The sequence below is a fragment of the Cydia strobilella genome, chromosome 18 (genome assembly GCF_947568885.1).
Source record: "Cydia strobilella chromosome 18, ilCydStro3.1, whole genome shotgun sequence".
Classification (NCBI taxonomy): domain Eukaryota; kingdom Metazoa; phylum Arthropoda; class Insecta; order Lepidoptera; family Tortricidae; genus Cydia; species Cydia strobilella.
Window position 1 is genome coordinate 2,565,221 of NC_086058.1, and position 26,909 is coordinate 2,592,129.

The 26,909-nt window shown below is 39.1% G+C and overlaps 2 protein-coding genes and 1 long non-coding RNA gene across 3 annotated transcripts; all 3 read left to right on the plus strand.

Moving 5' to 3' along the window:
• The first annotated feature begins 807 nt into the window (after positions 1-807).
• On the plus strand, positions 808-16,083 carry LOC134749781 (translation elongation factor 2). The gene is made up of 15 exons (XM_063684818.1): positions 808-955; positions 1,293-1,507; positions 1,886-2,079; positions 2,552-2,749; positions 6,791-6,926; positions 7,777-7,999; positions 9,262-9,408; positions 9,843-10,004; positions 10,314-10,478; positions 11,052-11,243; positions 11,746-11,925; positions 12,285-12,574; positions 13,389-13,491; positions 14,653-14,910; positions 15,688-16,083. The coding sequence occupies exons 1-15, from the start codon at positions 953-955 to the stop codon at positions 15,754-15,756; spliced, it is 2,535 nt and encodes an 844-aa protein (XP_063540888.1). The 5' UTR covers positions 808-952; the 3' UTR covers positions 15,757-16,083.
• A 481-nt stretch (positions 16,084-16,564) lies between these two features.
• LOC134749782 (uncharacterized) lies at positions 16,565-19,117 on the plus strand. The gene is made up of 6 exons (XR_010128511.1): positions 16,565-16,951; positions 17,178-17,225; positions 17,912-17,959; positions 18,169-18,216; positions 18,433-18,493; positions 19,010-19,117. It is a non-coding gene; the product is annotated as an uncharacterized LOC134749782 (long non-coding RNA).
• A 1,267-nt stretch (positions 19,118-20,384) lies between these two features.
• On the plus strand, positions 20,385-21,154 carry LOC134749268 (UMP-CMP kinase). The gene has a single exon (XM_063684160.1). It carries the CDS (start codon positions 20,484-20,486, stop codon positions 21,117-21,119), a length of 636 nt encoding a protein of 211 aa, XP_063540230.1. The 5' UTR covers positions 20,385-20,483; the 3' UTR covers positions 21,120-21,154.
• Positions 21,155-26,909: the final 5,755 nt, after the last annotated feature.

Here is a 26,909-nt window from a genome sequence, read left to right on the forward strand (position 1 = left end):
TATAAGTACCTACATTTTCATTTTAAGTTTTAATCGTGTGTCGGTAGAAAGCAGAAACTATGACTACAAAATTTACTACGACAATAACCCTCTATACTATGTATTCTCTTTGGTACTACGTACAAAGGCATGGGCAATATTTGGCAATATCTATCCATCATGTAATTCATGTATCACAAATTTTAAATTATCGATTTAAAAATTATTTGAAACTTATTAATTTTATGTAAGGAGTCATAAAAATAGTAATTTTTTATCATAGCCTTTGTAATGATGTTTTTAATATAGTTGGTCAAACCAAATTGTCAGTAAATAAGAACGAAGTATTACAATGGTATTACAATATATCTGAGCCTCTTAGCGCCATCTATTGACGAGCAGTTTCCATACGAGTTCTTATTTTATTTTTAGTGCCATCTAGGTTTGAGTAGCAATAATATTCTTTTTTTTTGTACTAATTTTAATAGGACCATGGAATTAACGCCAGTAAGCTTTTAAATTGAAACCTTTATTTGCAAAGAAAGCGTAGTAAATTCATTTGATGAAAAAAGTCTTTTAAATAATTTATCATTCTTTTCATTTTGTGCAGAATGTCAAATCAAAGATGATTATGGTAAAACTATGATTAGCTCTTGAGAGTGTGAAATGGCTTAAATAAAATCCCTTTTTTCCACTGGTCACTTTTCTTACGATTATTTATGGCTTAGTCAAACATGTATCAATTGATTTTACACCTTACGTCATTGATAAAGGGCTTATTTTTAAACTTCGTTGACTAAGTAAGAACCGGTATCTTTTATTACGTGGCAGCACTAGTCTGATGTCTATGGTTAAACGTTGACTGACGTCTAGCTGGACGTATCCGGCCCACGAAAGGGCCTTTTTCAAGCGTACGCCATTGTTGGCGTATGGTGGTTTATTTTATTGAAAGTAGAATCTAAAACCATCCAAAATGGTGAGTATTTAACTTCATAATCGTGTTCAGAAAAGTGATACGGTGCATATATATTAACGTTTCGCGAGTTTATTTTCGGTATTTCTTTAAAAACGGAGAAATAAAACTTAGTTCTTCTCACGACCGTCTTTGTAGTTCGATGACGTATTTTAACGATATCATGTCGGTGCAATAAGTGCCAGTGATTAAAACTAAACTGAAGCTGAAGAGTTGGACCTTTAAAAGAGAACATCGAAGTTTAATTTACGTTATAAATGAAACGTGCGTGACAGTGCATGCCCATCTGTGTTGTGGTCAAGACTTGGCGATATGTTGACGTGTTTTCTGGTTTGCGCAGGTGAATTTCACCGTAGACGAGATCCGCGGGATGATGGACAAGAAGCGGAACATCCGGAACATGTCCGTCATCGCTCACGTCGACCACGGCAAGTCGACGCTGACGGACTCGCTGGTCTCAAAGGCCGGTATAATCGCCGGAGCCCGTGCCGGCGAGACTCGTTTCACCGACACCCGCAAGGATGAACAGGACAGATGCATCACCATCAAGTCTACGTAAGTTGCTTTATATGTCGGTATAACCTTTAAGTGACCATTATTATTACATTGCGGGAGTTATCAACTTCTTGGATTTATAAATCAACTGACAAGGACTGTTAAGACAATGAAAAACAACGGTACTAACGGGTACCAGTAATTGTTATGCACCACAAAATCAATACCATACCTGTCACTGCATTTGATAGGTGCATTTACAATGCATTGTGCAATCATATAAATACAAACAATACCGCTTCAAATGATGATTGTTCTTACCATTAAAAGCCGAATACCATTGAAGATCTTTAGAACGGCCATCTGACAAAAAAAGAAATTATAGAAATGTTGCTCTCAAATGCTAACCTCAAAACTAACACATGTTACTTTCTCCAGCGCTATTTCCATGTTCTTCGAGCTTGAAGAGAAGGACATGGTGTTCATCACTAACCCCGACCAGCGCGAAAAGGGCGAGAAGGGATTCTTGATTAACTTGATTGACTCGCCCGGGCACGTTGACTTCTCCTCTGAAGTGACAGCCGCGCTCCGTGTCACCGATGGTGCTTTGGTCGTAGTAGACTGTGTATCTGGTGAGTAATGATATTCCATGTTGTTTAGTGGTTCTTAACCTTTCCTGACAAAATTCTTTTTATTTTATGCCAGGGATCACCAACTGTTTGTTCTGTGCAATTAATTTGCAGACCACTCCTTGTGCTTTCTGGGACGTCCGTAGACCACTGATTAAGAATTACTGCTTTAGTTTCATGATATAAGGTAGCTACAGGAAGCTCTTTCTCACAGCGTCTTTACCGAGAGTACCTACTTGTTGCAGGCATCAACTTTTCCTCTTTGTTTATCTTCATGATTCGTGATGCACATGTCATTCTGAAAACTTGATCTATTTTTAATGTTTTTACCACTACAACTTCAAATGATGATTGTTCTTACCATTAAAAACCGAATTTCCATTGAAGATCTTCAGAACGGCCATCTGAGTAAAAAAATATTTCTACTAAAAATGGTCAACCAAAGAATCTATATTGAACACAATCTATCCTCCAGGTGTGTGTGTACAAACCGAGACTGTGCTCCGCCAGGCCATCGCGGAGCGCATCAAGCCCATTCTGTTCATGAACAAGATGGACCGTGCGCTGCTGGAGTTGCAGCTGGAATCCGAGGAGCTGTACCAGACCTTCCAGCGTATTGTGGAGAACGTGAACGTCATCATCGCCACCTACAACGACGATGGTGGTCCCATGGGTAAGTCGATTTTGAATGATTTTTAGATAATAGCTTGAAACTAGAGATGGGCTGAACATTCGGTATACGGCTTAAATTTCAATGTTTGTATTCGGCCAAATAGTTCGGTTCAAACTGCCAAATATTTACCAAATCAACAACCGCAACAAAAACAACCATCTAAGAGGTCATCACTTAAAGCTAGAAAGGCATAGGTCTCACAGTAACCCTTACAAACACTTTTTGAGCAACCGAGTAGTGAGGGCTTGGAACAAACTTCCAGAAGATGTGGTTTCAGCACAAAATGTGAACCAGTTTAAAAGTAAATTAGACAAGCATAACACTACACCTAATACTCGTTCATGATAACTATATATCTTTATGATTACTGGATACAGGCCATATCAGTTGCCATAACTGCCTGCCTGCTTATTAAATAATAATAATAATAAATAAACAAATATTTTTTTAAGGCCGTCCTCTAGCTGGCCCCGACCAGAAGACCGAAATTAACAAATTGCCCGAATCTTATGGCCAATTATGGCGTAATAAGGGTGACAGAGAAATATGCCCGCAATTTGCGAAGTTCGGTGTTCACAGTAGGCCCTCAATCATGAGACGATTTCGTTTCTTTTTTTATTTAATTATTGAACCTGCTTAGAAAATTTCACGAAAATCGTTTGAGAATTGAGACCTCTAGAGAACATCCGGACATACGAAAGCATTTTTTCCTAAGCTGAAACGGAGATCTTCGCTAACGCTCTGTCAACTATAAAAAAATCTTGGACATCAGTCCATACAATGTTAATACAATTATTTCAACTGGTAAACAAAAAAAACTAAACGAAAATCGGTTCATCCGTTTGGGAGCTACGATACACACATTTTACCACTTTGGAAGCGCAAACTATTCAGTTTAGAAAAAAACGATATTAGAAACCTCAATATCATTTTTGAAGACTTATCCATAGATACCCCACACGTACGGGTGTGATGAAAAAAAATTTTTTGAGTCAGTTCCAAGTATGGGAAACCTCCAAAATGTATTGTTTTATTTTTATTTTTGTGTGAAAATCTTAATGCGGTTCACAGAATACATCTACTTACCAAGTTTCAACAGTATAGTTCTTGTAGTTTCAGAGAAAAGTGGCTGTGACATACGGACGGACAGACAGACAGACATGGCGAATCTATAAGGGTTCCGTTTTTGCCATTTGGCTACGGAACCCTAAAAAACAAGTTCTTCTATAGGTATAGCTGGTCTACAGTGACGAACGTAAATTTTTAATTTGTGGCTCCGTTAAATATTTCGCAAGAGAACAAAGATAACAGATGCCCTGCAGTTTAGTCTGAAACAAAAGTGGAGGTGGGCAGGTCATGTAGCAAGATATCAGGATCAAAGGTGGACAAATCTTGTAACAAAATGGCCAGGCCCAGCTGGAAAGAGAAGAGCGGGAAGGCAAAGAAAAAGATGGGCAGATGACATTGTACAGGCTGCGGGAAAAAAATGGATGGATGTTGCCACCGACAAAGAGAGGTGGAGACAGATGGAGGAGGCTTATACCCTTGGGGACCACTAATGTGGGATAAAGCTAAATAATAAAAATAATAAATATTTCGCTTTCCAAAAGGGTTCCGTCACCTTAAAAGTTTGAGAACCGCTGGTCTACAGCTACACATACGATCTTACGATCCAACCCCCTTATTCATAAACGTCTACTAAAGTTGACAAGCCGTTAAAATAATCGTTTGTCCCTTTTCATCATACCTATACATCGGAAAGGGACAAACGAATTAGCGGCTTATCAACTTTAGTAGACGTTTACGAATAAGGGGGTATATCTACATAAATTCAGCCTTTAGATTCGACTTCAATGTAACAAAGATAGATATAACGTTTACGAATAAGGGGGTATATCTACATAGATTCAGCCTTTAGATTCGACTTCAATGTAGCAAAGATAGATATAACTCCGTAATAGATGGATACAGTCTAAGGAAAAAACATGCCTCGAAAATAAAGAAAATTTGATTCTCGTTCAGAGGGCGCTACTAGCTTTGGCCTACTGTCGTATAGATGGCGTTGACGGTTTCGTTTGTTATTTAACAATTTTAACGCATATCAGTAAAAGAACATGGGTCAAAAATCATAAAAATAATTAATGCAAATAAAAAAAATCATTTATCTATATTTAAATACATTTTATCGTATTGTTGTAAATCTTCATTTTTAGTTTTAAAGTGTGTCAACAGATGGCAGTGAATTTACTGGGGTTACAAAATTTACTATGACAGTACCGCTCTAGTATAAGTTACTCTATGAATGTAGGTAGGTAAGTGTAGCATAGCTGTGTGTGTGTATTTGTATATACTCGTAGCTGCTAGCCTATTGTACCTAATGGTTGAAAACATCTGTTAGTGACTCATGCATGCAGATTGAACAAGTTTTTTTAAACATTTGGAAATGAAAGCGCAAATAAATGAGTTTCATTCATGCAAATATAGCGGTCCACAAAGAGCAAGCGAGAGCGAGGAAATTACCTCGCGCGTATGCTCGCTATCGATATTCGGCATATTTTGCAAATTACGTATTCGGCCGAATAGTTCGGTTCGAACTGCCTAATATTTACTGAATAAACAATTTTTTAAGGGCTTCCGCTATACTCTGTATCTTTAGGTATTTAAATAAAAGCAAACAAACCATTTACTTATAACATTTATTGGTTAACCAACCAAATACAAAACCTCTTAGATCTGTCACTAAACGACCTGACTTTAACCTACATTATTTGATCATGTAATGCCTTCAACTACCCTCAACTGGCTTAAGGAGCCATTTGAGGGTAGATTTTGTTTACTTTTATTTAAATACCTAAAGATACAGACTGAAGGGGCCCACTGACTATCAGTCCGCGCGACGATATCGGCCTGTCCGTTATTCGGAACTGTCAAATTTTTGTTCTAACTGACAGGCCGATATCGTCCGGCGGACTGGGCCCTTTTATATAGGGTGGGTCTGTGATAAATTCTCTTTTCGTATTGACGTCTCTCGTTAAAATGCATTTATCATTGACCCCCCTATAGTTAGCGCAGATCCACTTCACGATCAGGTATGAGACGTTTTCGTTTCTTGTCATAAACATTCCCAGTAGTTCGGGAAGAGAACGGTCAAAAACACGTTATGAGTGCAGACCGCGGACCTGAATGAACTTGTTTTCAGCGTTTTTGGCAATTTTAGCCCAACCGATTATTCGGCCGAATATTCAAATCGGTATGAGCTGAACCGAATATTCGTATTCGGCCCATCTCTAGATTAGATTGTAATTATAGACGGTTAATAGTCTTGCAGCTATTTATCTGCCCTACAAATGCCAAAGGACATGTTATTGTTGTTGGCAGCTTTCTTTGTTATCACCTTGTTAGCGGATCGCGCGAATGATAACGCCAAGGTCGCGACAATGACTTCTAGTTACAAATTGTTCAACATTACATGTTGTTCAACTTGTTAAATCGGATTATGTTAAATGTGTTTTTCTTGGGTTTCATTTGGAACATAACATGAAACCTTAAGCGGCTCACGCTTCAGAATGCTCCAAATCATCATCATCATATGAACCTATATTGCCCCACTGCTGGGCACAGTTCATCATGGGCACTGTGGAGCCTTCCATTTAACTTATTCATTAATTAACTTGACAAGTTAGGAAAGAATGTACCGCAAAATAAATAAGACTCGGAAATATACAAAAAAAAAACAAGCCAATATTGCAAAGAATTGGGCATTTTTGAATCTGGTTCAGTTTCCAAGGCATTCCTTGTGGTCTCGCTGGGCCCGGACCAAATATCTGATTACTCCCTGTAAAGCCTTGACAATAGAGACGTGTTCAGATATTTGTGAACACCTTGGCCGCACTGATATACATATCTGATGGCGACTGAACAAGTGTGGGGACAGATGGGAATACATCCAACAGATTCCTCAAATAACACCCCTGGTATTTGTGGTTTAAAGATGACAAGATTTATTCGTACTACGTTTTCACTTCGTGCATTTGGTCGCAGGTGAGGTCCGCGTGGACCCCAGCAAGGGTTCCGTAGGTTTCGGCTCCGGTCTTCACGGCTGGGCCTTCACGCTCAAGCAGTTCGCCGAGATGTACGCCGACAAGTTCAAGATCGACCTCGTCAAGCTCATGAACAGGTAATTAATAAAGCTGGGAAACATGTAAACATAAAAGAGATTACGTTTTAATATGCTACAAAGCGTCATCATGATTTGAAGCAGCATGCAACCTTGTGTCGCCCAATTTACATTACCTTCATTAAAACAAACAAAACATTTCTCGTAAATTTTTTTAACAAAACAAATTAAAAACAACTAAACAATTAAAAATAAAACTAGATTCAAACTATCCTTAATTTTGAAAGGTGGGCGGCACGATAAAAAATTGTTAGATTGGATAAGTCAGATTCATGTCGAGATCTTATGCACTAAATTATCTGTAATTAACATTTATTTGATGAGATAAATTAACTCTAATTTACAGTAATAACTAGATTATTTAATTCAAATTGAAACTAAGATTTGAAAGCTATTAACTTGTGATTAGTTTATCAAAGTAGGTTGTTCACATTAATCACATTTATATTTCGTCCCGTTGATACTGGGTATAGATTTCTGTTCTATGCACCAGCGGCAAAAAGGACGAACATTATTTATTTGTCCCGTTGATACTGGGTAAAGACTGTTCTATACACCGGCGGCAGAAAAGGACGAACATTATAATTATGATTTTCAATAAGTAGATTAGTCTGTTAACCTTCAGATTTTGAACAATACCCCAGAAACTGGTCGTCTATAGTTGCGTATAAAACAACCCGCTGGGCGGGTTGTCTGGCATCTGAGCAAAGTTCACGAATGCTTACCAGGCGGGTTCTCGGTAGTCAGTGCTATGAGGCATTCTCTACAGGTCAACCTTCGGGCAAAGCAGAAAATTTGTAAGCGGTACAACATTGTGATTACAAAATTCAACTTTCAAACGTATCCACAGACTGTGGGGTGAGAACTTCTTCAACGCCAAGACCAAGAAGTGGGCCAAGCAGAAGGACGCGGAGAACAAGCGCTCGTTCTGCATGTACGTGCTGGACCCCATCTACAAGGTGTTCGACGCCATCATGAACTTCAAGAAGGACGAGATCGAATCCCTGCTCACGAAGATCGGAGTCACAATCAAGCATGAGGATGCCGACAAGGACGGCAAGGCCCTCCTCAAGGTAACACAATCATTATTGTAAAACCAGTGGGGGGACACTCCTTCTTTCGGGCTTTCTCGGCTCCGTTCGGCTTAGCATTGCTCCGAACAATTATAAAGGTTGACACAATGCGACGTCTCTGTGCGGGCACAGATAAGACAATGACTTTTGACAACCCTAAATAGACGAAAGAGATACATTAGAAAGGGACAGCGTGATTTGACCCTGAATCGCTGTCAAACTTCGGTTTTTTAGGTACTATTATTTATTCTGTGATAAAACCAGGGTATGCCCTGGGGTTTTAGTTGCGGAAAAATTCGTAAAAACTATCAAAACAGAAACTAACATTTCCGACCTCAGTTGGAGCTTAACAACCTATTTTTAATTCAAAGTTTGGTAACTGTTTTACAGTTAAAAAATTATAAATACACGAAATCATTTTTGCACCCAAAACTGATCATTGGTTATTCCTGATTCAATTGAATGCTTGTAATGTTATTATTAGCAAGGTTACAGGCAATGTCTAATTTGATGTATGACTTGACTAGAAACGAATCAATAAATAATCACATTGAGTAGTATCAAAATAGTTATTTACGATACAAGTGCGGAAAGTAGAAAATTCGCAACGAGTGGTGATAAATTAAAACGCAAACCAAGAGAGTGTTTTAAATTGACACGAGTTGCGAATTACCTATTCGCACGGTTTTACAGTACATATGGCCCTTTAAATTTTCGATATAGGCACGGAAAGTGAAAGTGGCACCATATGTACTGTGAATGTCTATTTTTATTTTGCTACGTTGTATAAGCTGCAGTTAACTACAATCCAGTCCCAAGTGTTGCCAGTTGCTTACAATAGGTTTCTGGGTGTCAAAGTGGACTTACAGTATTAGTCTTTCCGGAATTGGTTGTAAACTATGTAGATTATGACCCCATTAATGGAAGATACACTTAAAGATTAAAATTAGAACCAGTAGGTATTAAAATCATCATCAGCCTACTCTCTTCCACTGCTGGACATAGGCATCTCCTATTGCACGCCATTGAGCACGATTTGCGGCAACTCTGATCCAGTTCTTGCCAGCCACCTTGCGAAGGTCATCGCTCCATCTAGTTTGAGGGCGTCCTACGCTACGTTTGCCGATACGCGGTCTCCACTCGAGAACTCGTCTACCCCAACGGTTATCGGTTCTATGACCGGCCCATATTTTTTAGAAATTCTCTACTGTAAATTCCCTTCAGTCCTCGTACAAATATTAAATTGGTAATGTTTTGTATAGGTTGTGATGAGGTCGTGGCTGCCCGCCGGAGAGGCGCTACTGCAGATGATCGCCATCCACCTGCCGTCGCCCGTGGTGGCACAGAAGTACCGTATGGAGATGTTGTACGAGGGACCCCATGACGATGAGGCCGCCATGGGTATCAAGGTAATCATATAATATTATTATAATCTTTCGGTAAGTAAAGTGAGTGGTCAAATTTGTACACAGGACATTAAAAGAAATACCAATTTAACCCTTTGAAACCCACTCCTACCGTGCGCGGGGCGTCCTTATGGACCTTGTCGCAATGCACGAAGGTCGATATTGGGTTGTAGCCGCGCGCGTCCGTTGGCGTCTTTGGCGGTCAAAGGGTCAAGAGACTTATTTTAGTTTCGTCTAAATCAGTCCCAAGTGTTGCCAGTTACTTTAGTAAGTTTCTGGGTGTCAAAGTGGACTTAAATTATTTCTTTCCGGAATTGGTCGTGAACTCTATAGCTTATGACCCCATTAATGGAAGAAACATTTAAAATCACATCTTATTAATAAACACAAAAAAAAACATCCCGAATAGATTTTCTAATTATTTTGGTCGTTTCCAGTCGTGCGACCCCGAGGCTCCCCTCATGATGTACGTGTCCAAGATGGTGCCGACATCCGACAAGGGCCGTTTCTACGCCTTCGGCCGCGTGTTCTCCGGCAAGGTCATCACCGGACAGAAGGCCCGCATCATGGGCCCCAACTTCCAGCCCGGCAAGAAAGAGGTAAACATGCCAGTCATTAAAAATGGCGACCAAAGCTGCCATCTTGTTTTTACTTGAAATGTGCCTGGCCAAAGTGCCTCGCTATAGCGCGCTGCCCGCTCCGGCGGCGGCGCGCCGGGACAGCGCGGCGGCGCCGGGCACAGAGTACCCCTCGCCTGCTCGCCACGCTGCATACGGACCGCTATCCTTATGTCCCAGGACTGCTAGCTCCCGGGCAGGCGATACAATTATTATTTTAATTCATATAAGCGCTTACACTTTCCTGCAGTCAGTAGACATGCTTATTTCATCTACTTTCTCTTTGAACAGGATGTGTATGAGAAGACCATCCAGCGTACCATCCTCATGATGGGTCGCTACGTGGAGGCCATCGAGGATGTGCCCTCCGGTAACATCTGTGGTCTGGTCGGAGTTGACCAGTTCTTGGTCAAGACCGGTACCATCACCACCTTCAAGAACGCCCACAACATGAAGGTAATTATTAAATTAATAGTTTTCCTCTACAGGTCGCTTTTGTCAACTTATTTTCGTGAAATTTTGTAAGCAGGTTCTATAATTATATAGATTTTTTTTTGTTAATTCAATTTATTGAAACTTCAGAATGGCGAAAAACTGGGTTCGCGCGGTCTACAACGTAATTCGAGCCACACCACAAGCGTTCTGATTATAATAGGAACCCTCTCATTGATCTATCCTCTTTAAACCTGTCCAGATATAATGATTTTTTTGAGTAGGTTCTTGGGCAAATCAATTTTTTGACCAAATCTGTCCACAACTTTTAAACTTCGTTTAAAAAATTTCACCTTTAAATAATGGCTTTCCTATGTTTCAGTTTATGGCGTGCCTATGCTATAACATTAAAGGTTCCAACTGTTAAACCTAATAAACAGAAAATACGTAAATTAGATGCGATTTCTTGGTAATTTTTAGTACCGCAAGAGACACAAAACTGTCGGACAAAGAGTTGATTTGCTCACTTGGCAGAAGTCCTTTTGATAGAAAACATTTAGAACACAAAGTTTAAACGTTGTTATTTAATTTGTCCAGGTGATGAAGTTCAGCGTGTCGCCCGTGGTGCGCGTGGCCGTGGAGCCCAAGAACCCCGCCGACCTGCCCAAGCTGGTGGAGGGGCTGAAGCGGCTGGCCAAGTCCGACCCCATGGTGCAGTGCATCAACGAGGAGTCCGGCGAGCACATCGTGGCCGGCGCCGGGGAGCTGCATCTTGAGATCTGTCTTAAGGTAACACAAACTCAACTATCCTGAATATTCATGATCCCACAGAACTGTTTATCAAGCCAGGAGTGCATTGCATAAAGGTGTAGCAACAGTAAGTAACTTACCTAGTTACTTACTATTACACAGTATTTTATTTTAATTAGGAGAAACAATATGTTATTGGCCAACGCCTACACATGCAGTTAAGTCAATAACTATTTTAAGTGAACGTGCTACCAAAATGCTTCAATTTATTATGCAATGAGTTTCTGGTTTATTAAAAGACCAATAAAGTTCATTAGCAACTTGTTAAATTTAAGTTCATGTAATGAACTTTTATTAATGTCACTAAAAAGAAATCGGAAAGTCCTAGAGTAGGAACTGTATGCTCTATTTACTTGGCAAGCTGTGTATGTATCAGCTTTATATTATGGCAGCGAAATTGGCAAACACTTCCATACAGTGAATTGACAATAAGTAAACATTACCACAAATATAGTTTTTAACCCTTGTAATTATCGTGTAGGATCTGGAGGAGGACCACGCCTGCATCCCGATCAAGAAGTCCGACCCCGTGGTGTCGTACCGCGAGACTGTGGCCGAGGAGTCCGACCAAATGTGTCTGTCCAAGTCACCCAACAAGCACAACCGTCTCTTCATGAAGGCGCAACCCATGCCCGACGGTCTGGCCGAGGACATTGATGACGTAAGCATGTTCCTTTTACTGACGTCTGGAGTTGGTAGCTATTTACACCCCCCTTACTTCCATCCCTCCCAGTCCCTTATCTTCCTTCTTCAAGAGCTGATTTCGAGGTTGTTGTTTATAAAAGTTGTGACTTGTGAATTGCTGTTTGCCTCTCTTTCATAAACCAAATTTGATAAAAAAATGTGGCCCTTGTAAAAATAAGTAACTGCTTTGTCTCAAACACTTGTTAAATATATCAAAAAATGTTTAGTTGATGCATAAAAGAATAACAAGCGTCCATCTGGTTGTGTTTAGTAGGAACATTTCCCATTTATGATAACTTTGTAATAATGTTATGTCGTTGTTTTGGTCGCATCTAGGGTAAAGTGAATCCCCGCGACGACTTCAAGACCCGCGCTCGCTACCTGTCGGACAAGTACGAGTACGACGTGACGGAGGCGCGCAAGATCTGGTGCTTCGGTCCCGAGGGCACGGGGCCCAACCTCATGGTGGACTGCTCCAAGGGCGTGCAGTACCTCAACGAGATCAAGGACTCCGTCGTGGCCGGCTTCCAGTGGGCCGCCAAGGAGGGCGTCATGGCCGAGGAGAACCTGCGCGGCGTGCGCTTCAACATCTACGACGTCACGCTACACACGGACGCTATCCACAGGTGCCGCCCATATTCTAGCTAGCTGATTGTACCGTTCTATTATTTTTAACCCGGGCTTTGACTCCTTTGACCGCCACAGTCATCAGTAGCCGACAAAAGTAGATTGTTAACTAAGGGATGAAAGGCAGTCTCGGACTATTGGCAACTACCTGGACAGGAATGGTGCCTTTCACCCGAGTTAAACACTACGTTTTATTTCGAATACGAGGAAAGTAAAATACATGTGCATTTAAAAAAACACGACTAAGTATAAACTTCAATAGGGTACTTTCAATTTACAATTTAGGCAAAAGTATCTTTATTTATTGGAATGGGGAGTTATTAGAATGGAAATTGTACAAAAAATGCATTAAAAACCAAATTTTAATTGCTTTTCGTAAAAAATAAGAAAAAAACGTACTTTCAAAATAAAATGCTTAGTGCAGAAACGTATCATTTTCTACACACTTCTTAGAACAACAACGATCCACTTTCAGCGCATGAGAAATGAAAAGATATAAAATGATCCTTAAAACCTAATAATATTGCGTGTTATGTGAAATAGTCGCGGTGGTCAAAAGAGGTCCTACTGTTCGTTTACGAGTAACGACACCAACAACGCTATTTGGTGACCTTGAAATTCATTTTGGGTAGTTGTTGAAGTTAGTTGTTACTAATCCTGTCTAAGAGCCAGAATTAATTTTATCATGTCGCATCTCTAGCACTTGAGCACTTGAAAATCGACGCCTAATCAAAATACTCTCTTAGCCTTTGCTGATAATAAAGTTTTAATTAAATACTTGATCGAGATTGTAGCAAGTGTAATGTATTGCAGAGGTGGCGGTCAGATCATTCCAACGACGAGGAGATGCCTGTACGCGTGCCTGCTCACCGCACAGCCGCGTCTCATGGAGCCCGTCTACCTGTGCGAGATCCAGGTAACATTGCCTCTGTCCTGTCTCACCCACAATGTCGCGTTCAAAATCTTCTAATCAACCAACCTGAATTTTGTTGAAGAGGAAAAATGGTTGGTCACTGAAAGTATGAAAAGCAATGATTAAAGTATTATAAAAGCAGACTTGTTTGTGCTGGTTATATCCAAGGGTCGTAGCCAAGACTATAATTGTTTAACGGAAAACTTCAATCGAAAAATGAATATACACGGTGGCTACAAAATAAGTGCATCCACGTAGCCAGGGAGGTTTTGGGATTATACTGAGCAACTTTTACTATGGGAAACATTTTGGCTGGTCCATTTCTATGGGAGGGTAAAATTTCGCAATTTCGTAGTTGGTCCCATACTAAAAGTTACTCAGTATAATCCCAAAACCACCCTGGCAACGGGAATGCACTTATTTTTTAGCCACCGTGTATATCGAGAATGACAGATGCGAACAAAAAGTTACGTGTTCATTTTCATACAATTTAAATTTCTATTGGCATTTGGTATTATAATTCGTATTGGCGACGATTGTCATTTGTTTGTCATTAGTTGAATCTGCAATTTTGCTTTTCATCCTTTTGTTGTGTCTTGCAGTCCACTCCTGCATGGGTACCCACGTTTATCCTGAGCGTGGCTAGCATGTCTGATAGCACCGCCTTTCCGAAACGTGGCAGATCAACAGTTCTTTGTTTTGGCATTGTCACCCGACATACACTTTGCCTGAATAGGGGGACTAACAATATTTCAAATTATAACACGAATTATTGGCACCAAGATTATTCAAATTATAAAGGGGAGGAAAAAAATAATTGTAAATTCTATAAAACCTACCTGCATGGTGTGACCCCTTGTAGTTTCTTCAAATTTCGCCATCGATATATGAAGCTGAGCTGCTAACAAATCTAAACAGGCCTCTGTTGTCAGGTAGAGTGAGTGCATGTTCAGATGGTGATTGTACAAAATTTGCATACAATTTTTTTTTGTACGCAAAAATACAAATTTAATCTTTCTCACTTTTTTATGGTAATTATTATTGAAGTATCTATTATGACATTGATGACTTTATGTGCCATTATTAGAATTACGTTGATAATAAAGCTGAAATTAGGTTCTGTTTGGCTTATCTATACAATACAATATTGGTTGTATTCGTTAGTGCCCTGAAGTGGCCGTGGGCGGCATCTACGGCGTGCTGAACCGTCGGCGCGGGCACGTGTTCGAGGAGTCGCAGGTGGCCGGCACGCCCATGTTCGTGGTGAAGGCCTACCTGCCCGTCAACGAGTCCTTCGGCTTCACGGCCGACCTGCGCTCCAACACCGGCGGCCAGGCCTTCCCGCAGTGCGTGTTCGACCACTGGCAGGTGCTGCCCGGCGACCCCTGCGAGGCCGGCAGCAAGCCCTACGCTGTTGTCCAGGTGAGACCCTAGCCCATAAGTATTCTATCAGCCAGGGACCCGCCCGCCGGTATCCTCTTCGAGGGTTTTGGAAAGGGTTTTTGCAAGGCTTTGATATTTTTAGTTTTAGTTTTAGTCGTGTGTCCTATATAATATATAGAATACTAGCTTTTGCCCGCGACTTCGTCTGCGTGGACTTAGTAACCTCAGTTAGAGTAAGTATAGCGCCTGGATAAAGTCTAATAGCAATCATTCAATTTGAGCATAATATTGTTTACACAAATAATCAGGCATTTTATTAATTATCTCAATTCCACCCCGCATTTGACCCTCTTAAGGGATGATTTTCGGCATAAAAACTATCCTGTCCTTCCCAGGAACTCAAAAACTATCTCTATGCTAAATTTCAACTAAATCGCTTCAACGGTTTAAGCGTGTAGAGGTAACACACAGACAGACAGACAGACAGACTTTCGCATTTATAATATTAGTATGGATTATTCTCTTTGGTTCTTGTGATTATTTCGGTTTTGTAAGTTGAAAATGTGCCTGGCCAAAGTGCCTCGCTATAGCGCGCTGCCCGCTCCGGCGGCGGCGCGCCGGGACAGCGCGGCGGCGCCGGGCACAGAGTACCCCTCGCCTGCTCGCCACGCTGCATACGGACCGCTATCCTTATGTCCCAGGACTGCTAGCTCCCGGGCAGGCGATACAATTTTATTCTTTTTTTTTTTACTATAGGTATATAGAACATGTGATATCCTGATGTTTGCAACTAATCTATTGTAATTTGTTCCGCAGGACACGAGGAAACGAAAGGGGCTGAAGGAGGGTCTCCCAGATGTAAATCAATACTTGGACAAACTGTAAACGTCGTAGCTAAAATAAATACAATCTGTACTGTAATATATGTAACGAAACCAGCGCACGTACATACACCACATTATACAATACTGTTTTATTACGTTTACAATTTTTATTCACCCCAGTTCTTATTTGTTTGCGCCTGTTTAAGTTTGTAAGTGTACGTTCAATAAAATATTGCTGGTCGATATGCGCATTGTTAATATTCCGATATGAAGGGTGATACTAGACTAGTTAATGTTGTGGTATCACACACGATAGATGGGAACCTGAAATTTTCCTTTATTATACTATAATGTAATTAATTTTTAAATTATAATTTTTCTATTGTAATGGCAGTTTCATTTGAAACGAGTTAGGGAGGCTCTTGAAATATGCAAATGGTGAGTTGAAATATTTTTACAATACTTTTGTTTATTAATTATGTGTATTTTCGTCACTTAAATTGTTTTTTTTTTTTTTTTTTCAGATCAGGTGACTCGGCTTCAAATCTGCTTGAGGTTAGTATTCGAGTATCATTTTATTGTTTCAATATTTTTTTATTTTATGATGATCCTTCACAGACCTGTTCTGAATATTTTTGAGGAAGAACTAAATTAATTTCTGATGAACTTATGAAATTTAACTTTTCTGCTATGTGCTTCAACATATTTAATGTTTTATTTTATTTTGTTTACAGGTATCTTCCCTTGGTCACTTACTTGTTCATTCATCAGGTAAGATTTTAGTTCACATAAAAAATTCTCCAATATTTTTGCAGGCAACAAATTAATTTAGTACATACATTGCTTTATCTCACGGATCATTAATTATCACCTTTTTTACTCACGATGACTTGTATTATATGTGCCATTTTCAACCAAAAGGGTACTTATTGTCGATTGTCAATAAGGCGCTATTTCCATATAGCTTCAATTCGAAATCAACCTTATCGACGAGCGACAATGTGGTACCTTTTGGGTTGAAAACGTCACATATTATCCGAATGTCCTGTCATCAGTCATCACCTATCTCCACATGTTATATGATGATCCTTCACAGACCTGTTCTGAATATTTTTGAGGAAAATTTAATTTAATATCTGATTTATTTTACTAAATTTTATTTTTCTCTAGCGTTTTTGGACGCGTATAGATGAAATTGTTTTATTTTTCACAGGTATTCATTCTCCCACAACGGATACATGTTGCTGATGCATCAGGTAACAGCCAATTTTTTTTTCTTGATAACATTTAATAATATTTCCACATTTTTTTTGTTTATGTTGTGGATGAAATACCTTTAACTTTCTGAATGATTATGATGATAAAATTCCCCTGATGCCACCATGACGGTTTTTACAAGCTCAACAGGACTGATGTGCTAAAACAATAGAATTATCATTTACCGAGCCTACAAATGCTTACATTGCTTTTGTATATTTTCAGGTGTTGACTGACTAAAATAGCTGGATCATTTTGTACACAACAGAAAATGTAAGTTGTACCAAAGATAGATATAACTCCGTAATAGATGGATACAGTCTAAGGAAAAAACGTGCCTCGAAAATCACGAAAATTTGATTCTCGATCAGATGGCGCCACTAGTTTTGGCCTACACTCGTATAGAGGGCGTTGACTGTTTCGTTTGTTATTTATAATTTTAACGCATACCAGTGAAAGAACATGGGTCAAAATCATATAAAAATAATTAATGCAAATAAAAAAATCATTTATCCATATTTAAATACATTTTATCGTATTTTTATAAATATTTATTTTTAGTTTTAAAGTGTGTCGACAGATGGCAGTGAATTTACTGGGGTTACAAAATTTACTATGACAGTATCGCTCTAGTATAAGTTACTCTATGGTTGTACTATACTTTGTCCGTATATTTTATAGTAAACATTCCCGCACCCAAAACAGAGTATGGATGGAATAAGTAGGCGTAATATATCAATATGATGATAAACTTCCCCCGATGCCCCCGTGACGGTTTATACAACTCGGACTGATGTACTAAAAATACTACCTATATCTTTCTGAATGATTATGATGATAAAATTCCCCTGATGCCACCATGACGGTTTTTACAAGCTCAACAGGACTGATGTGCTAAAACAATAGAATTATCATTTACCGAGCCTACAAATGCTTACATTGCTTTTGTATATTTTCAGGTGTTGACTGACTAAAATAGCTGGATCATTTTGTACACAACAGAAAATGTAAGTTGTACTATACTTTGTCCGTATATTTTATAGTAAACATTCCCGCACCCAAAACAGAGTAAGGATGGAATAAGTAGGCGTAATATATCAATATGATGATAAACTTCCCCCGATGCCCCCGTGACGGTTTATACAACTCGGACTGATGTACTAAAAAATACTACCTATATCCTACAAATGCTTACATTGTTTTTGTATCTTTTCAGGTGTTGACTGACTAAAATCGCTGGATCGCTTTGTCCACAACAGAAAATGTAAGTTACTATACTTTGTCTGTATATTTTATAGTAATGGATAACCTTCACATACATTAACCACATTATATTAGGCGTAAATGATCAATATGATGATAAACTTCCCCTGATGCCACCATGACGGTTATTACAAGCTCAACAGGACTGAAATTACATCTCAAGTCAAAGATTCCACAATACCTGCTACAAGGAAGTAATTGTAGTTTTTGCTTACAGACTTCATCGTGCATCACAGACGACGCATTCGCAGCATTTGTAATCGACTTTTTTACACGAGGTAAGCATTAATTAACTTTATTAAATTTTAAAGTCTTGTTTTTTTAATCACTTATACACCATTAATGGTAAAGTTAGAAAGAAATCTTATAGGCCAACACACTACATTAAATTAGCGGTGGAACATGGTGACATTTCAATATGACTTGGTAATTGGAATTTGTAGCCGTTTAAGATGCTCTTGCGGTAGACGTCACTAGGCGCCTCCGTAAGGCGCATATGAAGTATATGCTGGAAATATTCGCTGTTCGAATTAGTCTCGGTAGCTCAAATGGCAGAGCGACTGAGTTTTTCACTTTTCCTGTTTCTAAGCCTTGGAAATACTTGGAATCTGAATAAAGTTATGTGGAAAAATAACCATTTGTGTATTCTGCGATTTTTTATCCATTCCATGATGAACCTTCACAGACCTGTTCTGAATATTTTTGAGGTCAAACCTTATATCTGATTATTTCTCATCCTTCAAGTTTAAACACTGTGTAGAATTACTTGTCTAAATGTACGTTTTTCGTTTCAGGTACTGAATACGAGTCTGCGAACTGCGAAGCTCAATTTAAAAGGAATATGATAGTATAGAATATAGATAAATATGATATGAATTTTACATTAAATAAACAAATTAAACGAAACGTTTATTTTATTCAATTCCTTAAATCCGTAACACACCATCGCACTATGACCTTGGTGCGGTGCGATGGTGTTACGGCTTTGTCCTAAAAAAAATTAATATCATAAGTCTTGAAGAAAACCACACTCAAATTGGTTTATCCGTTTGGGAAATACAATGCCACAGTCAGATCTACTATTTGCACATTTTTAGGGTTCCATGCCCAAAGGGTAAAAACGGGACCCTATTACTAAGACTCCGCTGTCCGACGCGTCCGTCTGTCACCAGGCTTGTATCTCATGAACCGTGATAGCTAGACAGTTGAAATTTTCACAGATGATGTATTTCAGTTGCCGCTATAACAACAAATTTAATACTAAAAACAATAAAATAAATATTTAAGCGTTGCTCCGAATGTATACTGCAACACACTACCGCACTGCACCAAGGTCACGGTGCGCCGCACCCATAAGTGTGAGCGAGAAAGAAATACCTCTGTCTCGCTCTCAATTATGGATTTGCGCACTAGATCGCGGTGCAGTGCGGTAGTGTGTGATAACTTTAAATCTAGTAATAGGATAGGAGGTAGAATCCTATAGAAGTGGCCTACCGTGTGCGCCTGTGAGGGTCAGAACCAAGTCAAAACATACGCAATGCGACAATACGATTGGTCGAGTAAATTTGTAGCCCACCATAAACCCATAGACATAGTATATACAAGTAGTTATAGACGCGCCACCGAGAGAAAGATAGTCTTGTTGCGATTCCTATAAGAGGAAAGAGAAAATAGTGCCATGCTTTGTCGGAGGCGATGGCGAAATACCGAAATTTATAAGAGTGAAAGAGAAAAAATGCTATTCTGCCCAAATTTTATATGAATATTCTTTCTTACCCCCGGTTGCTCGGTGGCGCGTCTATAACTACTTGTATATATAGTTGGTCAAGCAAATCTCGTCAGTAGAAAAAGGCGCGAAATTCAAATTTTCTATGGGACGATAACCCTTCGCGCCTACATTTTTTATAGTTGTTCAAACCAATCTGTCAGTCAGTAACAACCAGGAAAATCATATTCATCCCTTTCTTTTGGGCGCTAGTACTAGTGTAAGACAAAGATGGTATGACTCTCTCTGTCTACGTTTGAAATGTGACAGTCCTTTGACAAACTATAAATTTCCCGCCCTTTCCTACTGACAAGATTTGCTTGACCAACTATACTATGCAATACTATGTCTATGCTCTAAATCGATTTATCCGTTTCGTGCGGCAACACTAATCATAACGTCATTTTAATGATTTTAATCACGTCTATCTGAAGGTTGTAGCATTGCGCATGTTTTATAAAATAAATTAATTTCAACGAAGTAAGTTAGTCACTCTCCGTTTGATGCTAGATCGTGTGCTCCGTCGCTTTTCAGTTTTATTAAACAAGATGGTGCCAGAAGTGGTGTTTGTGCTGGGAGCGCCCGGCTCCGGCAAAGGGACGCAGTGCTCCTTGATCTCTAAAGAATACGATTACGTGCACCTGTCCGCGGGGGATCTGCTGCGCGAGGAGCGGCAGCGACCTGGCTCCGAATACGGAGAGATGATCGAGGAAAAAATCCGTAATGGCGAGATTGTGCCCGTGGAGGTTACTTGCTCGCTCCTACACAAGGCCATGCAGAAGTCGGGCAAGACGCGCTTCCTTATCGACGGCTTCCCGCGCAACAAGGACAACTTAAATGGCTGGGAACGCGTGATGACTGACAAAACGAAGCTTCAGTTTGTACTTTTCTTTGAGTGTTGTCGGGATCTGTGCACGGAGCGGTGCTTAGGGCGCGGCGCGGCGGGCAGCGGCCGCTCGGACGACAATCTCGAGAGCTTGCAGAAGAGATTCAACACGTACCTGAACGACACCATGCCCATCATAGAGCACTACGACCGCCTCGGCCTCGTGCGTCGAATCAATGCTGAAGTTAGTCCCACAGAAGTGTTTGAGAGTGTCAAAAAAGTGTTCACAGCCGTTGAGAAGGTTGAAAGTTAATTTAATTAACTTTATGAATAAATAGGTCAATCTTAGTTGTAATGGTGTGTGACATGAGGCATTGTTATATCCTGTGCAATAGTTACTTATTGTGAGCTATGACATGAATTTATGAGTTTTAAACTATCCAAGGATGTTTAGCTTAACTGCACTAATTGGCTTAATAGCCACAGACAAGATGAGATAATTGATTTGATCAATTTTGTTATAGCAAAAAGCAACTCATAGGGGTTTAACCAGGACAAGATAATTATTAAGCTTTGCCTGCTTTCTGTGAAACTAGGTTCATTTGTTACTAAACTGATATGATATACTAAAAATGCAGCTTTTGATGCTCAATATGTTACTCCTATAGTCAGGCCAGCCATCCATCTCAGCGATGTCCTTAAAATGGGGTCCCTTTGTTTCACATAAAGTTTTAAGTCATAATGCATTGTCATATTATCATTAGTCCTAAAACCGAAACCGCTAACTTTCAGGATTTTTGTAAGGTTTTTTTTATAGGGACATTCTTACACAAATTGACTAAGTCCCATGGTAAGCTCAAGATTTGTGTTGTGGGGTACTCAGACAACAATATATATAATATACAAATACTAAAATACATAAATAGAAAACATCCATGACTCAGGAATAAATATCTGTGCTCATCACACAAATAAATGCCCTTACCGGTATTCGAACCCAGGACCATTGGCTTCATAGGCAGGGTCACTACCCACTAGACCAGACCGGTCGTCATTCTCTTGCAGGTTATCCTATAGATAGGTTAGGTTTGTTTTATGTTGATCCTGAAAAGTTACGCATTTCTAAACCAAATAAATTATGACTAACGAAAATGCGGACAAACAATACATGATGACTTAAAACTTTTTAGGTAACAATAGAGACCCCCTTGAAATAGCTATCCATTAAGCAAGAGAATGCCTGATGAGAACTTTCCTAGAACATTGTCAAGTCTGGCCTGACTCCTCTAGCCAACATGAAAACTTGAAATTGTCAAATAAAAAGCAATTTTGGTATGTCAAAATAAACATTCAAATTAGAGACCTTCTATAGGTTTCTAGGGGGCTAGAGGATAATATTAATATGTGTGACATTCTCAATCAAAAGGTACTTTTTCACTTACCATAAAGACGAAATTTGCTTGTATCTTTATAAAAAAAACTTTCGGAGCGTCCTTATGGTAAGTGGCAAAGTGGTAGCTTTTGATTGAGTACGACACATACATATGTATGTAAAATACACAACTATAATATGTATTTAGGCAAAAGTACTTTACAACAGGTTATGCCATTGAGTTATTATTACTATAGAAAAGCCATAACAAACAATGATATTGTTGCAATAACAACCTGTACAGTCAAGTGTAAAATTAGTCTAAGTGTTAAATTTTGGATAATATTGTAGATAAGGTTAAATTGAATCAAATTATTGACATATTGCACTCTAATATTAATCCTATTTCTAAAACATTTACATTCTTATTATTTTAATACTTATATAATTTGATATCACCTAATAATAATTATTTGCCTGTTTATTTTTGTATTTAATACACTGACAATTATCTGATTCAATTCGGCTTATATGTATAAAAACTACTAAATTGACCTACTTTTATATTATACACATAGATTTATGATTAGATCCTAAGTATGCATGTAATATTGCTATGCCCCCACGAGGTCCATGTGGAACTACCAAGAATTTGTAATACCTATAAAACCATGGTTGCAATAAATAAATATGAAATGAAATGAAATTATGTGTGCATATAACTTACTCAAAAATATATCCCATTGTTCTAAATTGGCTGACATAAGAGCTGGGACATATTTTTGGATATGATGTGTGCACCCATATTTTTACACTTGACTGTACCACGCGACCAAAACGTTGTAAGCACCGTAAAAATTCATGGCGCGTAATGTTTAGGTCACGAGATTTACGCTCCGCTTCTATAGTCTGTTGTCAAAACAACATCAACTCATGGTGCAAAGTACTGGTTCTCTGTGCCGGTTCTATACGTTAGTAATAATCAGGCATCGTAAACTGCGAGCGAAATCCATTGAAATGACGTACTTTGACTTGACTAAGTAACAACTTGGTAACAACCCTAGTACTTCAATGGATTTCGCTCGCAGTTTACGATGCCTGATTTTTAAAGTAAATTTCACACAATTATATTGGAATGATAAGAAAAGTCGAAAGTCATTGTTTTAAATGATCCCTAATGGCTTTACTTTAGATAAGACCTGTAATATTCAAGCTCTAATCACTTGTTATATCTGTCTAATTTACCTTGAATGCAATAAATATGTAATGATAAAATATAGCCATACTGTTGCCATTAGTAAAAACACCATGTATACTTAACCTATACTATACTTAACACATTAGACCGCGGTATGTATGGCTAAATTTTAAAGTTTAAATTCAATGGGGTTGGCCGGTCGAAATATTTAGCAGATGGCGCCAGCATAGCTTGCCCTGTCAATCCCTATAATTGTGTCAATTTTTTTTTTTATGCCCTGAACGCCAGCCCTTTAAGCTAAATCAAATAGAAAAAGGGGCAAGCTATGATGGCGCCATCTCTGCAAACCTTTGACAGTTGTCAAGCCCATTGGTGAGTAAGGCTATAGCAGTTACTGCCAGGGAAGGTGTTAATAGAATATGCAGTTATGAAATAATCAGTACAATTAGTTTTAGAAAAACAATAGATGGATGTGCCATTTTCAACCAAAAGGGTACATATAGCTTCAATTCGAAATCAACCTTATCGACAAGCGACAATGTGGTACCTTTTAGTTGAAAACGTCACAGATAAATAGCTTTAGAACTATTGTGATAGTGCATTTTGTGTTGTATGTATGTATGTATGTATGTCTAGTTTAGTTTTATTAGTACCCCTATAAGTATAGTCAGCAAGAAAATGTAATATGCACCCTCTTATAGCCCTATACATTACTAATTTAAAATTGAACTTTATTGCCACTGGTTAAATCTGAAAATTAAAATGTAATCATCATGACTTTAACCTCGTGAGTCTAAATTTACATTAAAATGTACATATTCATTGTAATCTAATTTGAACCTTTCGTGGAAACAAATAAAGTAGCATTTCTTTTGTTTCACTGCGTTGTAAAACAAACTAAATTCGATCCAATTTACTTATAGAACAAGGTTCAAATTAAAAATTGAAAAACTTTCTATGGTGGGTCTTACGACGTTAAGCTTGTATAGGTAGAAGGAAGGTTGTAAACAGGGTGGCCATTTGGGCAAAAAATCCTTTGATTCCCCAACTTAAGATATGAGCCCCTGGGCTGGGCCGTGAAATCTCTCAGATCTCTGAGAGGCCTCAGGAGAATGTTAACATTGTTATCCTCTAGCTTCGTAGCGTCCCAGAAATCAAAACTTGCCAAAAAAAAATGGGATCCTTTTTTAGGGGTATCTATTGTTTCCCATATAGTTTTAAGTCATAATGTATTGTTTGTCCACATTTTCGTTAGTCATAATTTGGTTTTTCTCAGAAACGCGTAACTTTTCAGGATTGCCATAAAACAAATCTTACCTAACCTAACCTATCTATAGGATAACCTGAGGAAAATCCTGAAAGTTAACGTTTTCAAAATTATGACTAATGATAATATGACGATGACATTATGACTTTCAATAATTATGTCAAACAAAGGGACCCCCTTTTTAGGCCTCTGGGCGGCTAGAGGTTATAAAGAGAGGTCTAAGGATCAATTCTCTGCAGCTGACTATAAAGAACATTCCTGTTACCATGCAGTCAATAGAAAAGTGTACACTTGCTTACATGTACTGTAACTACATTATTTATTATCTACTGGTTAGATTTCATTGCAATAGGTAATAGGAATAAAATATCATACGTTCAATATGACTGCCTTTTTATGCTATGTTACCTACTGCTATGTCGCTGTATAAGATTAGCAATTATTGCAGCGTCATGATTGCTATGCAGCTATGATTGCTATGATGTAATTGTCCAAAGCTGGCTCGAAGGTTGACTGAAAGAGACTGAACATATACGAGTGTGACAACTGTGACAGAGATGGATAACAAGTCACATGACAAGCAAACCTATAACGACGATGGTGGCAAACAAGCGTGCGGCCCGCGTGATGGTCAATGATATTATATAACTAATAACTAGCAAAAAGCAGAGCTTTTTAAGGGCTCGCGGAGTTTTTCTACCTCATCATCATGTATTTAAGAGTTAGACTATCCTCCAATCCTAAAAGCTAAAATAGAAAAAGCAATCAATACCATGAAGGACGGAAAAGCTGTTGGCCCCGATGGTATATACTCGAAATGTTAAAGTTATTGCATGAGACAAGCATGCAAATTTTAGTTAGACTTTACAATGACATTTACGACACAGGACAGCTTCCAGAAGATTGGCTCAAATCCACATTCCTCCCATTACCCAAGAAAGTGAACGCAAAAACATGCGGAGATTAATAAGCCTTATGAGTCGTGCACTAAAAGTATTTCTGAAAATCTTACACATGAGAATTTACAATAAAATAGATAAAAATATATCAGAAACTCAGTTTGGATTCAGAAGCGGGTTGGGAACCATTAGTAGCAGTGCAGGTCTTGATTCAGAACAGCTTGGAATTCAGCAAATATGTCTACGCATCCTTTATTGACTTTGAAAAGGCATTCGACAACGTGAAACATGACAAACTAATGCAAATACTCAATATTACTCTCTCGGTGAACGGGAGCTCGTTAGCACGTGCACATTTCTCGCTTGCCCAGGTGCGACTAAAGGCACTTTGTACAATTTGTCACAAGGTAAGCGCTTCAATTTTGGAACGCCTATAACATATCTTGAGCTATAAAGCCCCCTCCACACTCGTGCGCGAATCACGGCGCAAAGCTCGGTAATCAGCGAAATCGACTCCACACTCGCGTTCGGGCATCGCGCCGCGTAGTCTGGAGCGCGCTTAATAAATCATTGGTGATGTCAAGCAGCTAACGGGAGCTTGCAACTCTAGAGGAGTTACGTTGCCGACCATACAAGGATTTCTCCTTGGGAGCACTGGAAACCTTACTCACCATCAGGAACACAACACTACATACCTACAGAGTAAATATCAGCGCAACTATATTATGGCAGTGGCGGTTTTGCAGTCTTTGCCGCCCTAGGCTCCAGACCCTGTAGCCGCTTATTTCCCAGCGCCCATCATATTGACTACATTTTGAGTTGGATCACGCGCCATGTTGCGGAATTTCACTGGAACTAATTTTTTCATACTATACTGAACTGTCACCCTATACACGAAAATAACAGCGCCCTCTTGACAATGATCATATATTACCGGTCAGGCTTTACACCCTAACATTTAGCCACCCGCCACCAGGCCCGGGCCTATTGGGCCTTAGGGCAAATCCGCCACCGGCAGTGGTCTCCTGTAAAGTGGAGGTAGGTAATGGGGTTGGTAACTGTCAAAGGTTTGCAGAAATGGCGCCATCATAGCTTGCCCCTTTTTCTATGAGATTTAAAAAAACAAAAATTTGATACAATTCTAGGGCAATTGGCAGGGCAAGCCCTATATACTTACTTTACTCTTTGAGGCAAGCTATGCTGGCGCCATCAGCTAAACATTTCGACCGGCCAACCCTCGGCCATCCCCATTCCCCAGTAAGCAGTTTACAGAACTCTACAGAAGTAGGTAATTAAAAAGCAAACTGAATATTTGACACTGACATAGGTATAATAGAAGGAAGTCGTCTGTTACACATAAGATGTGT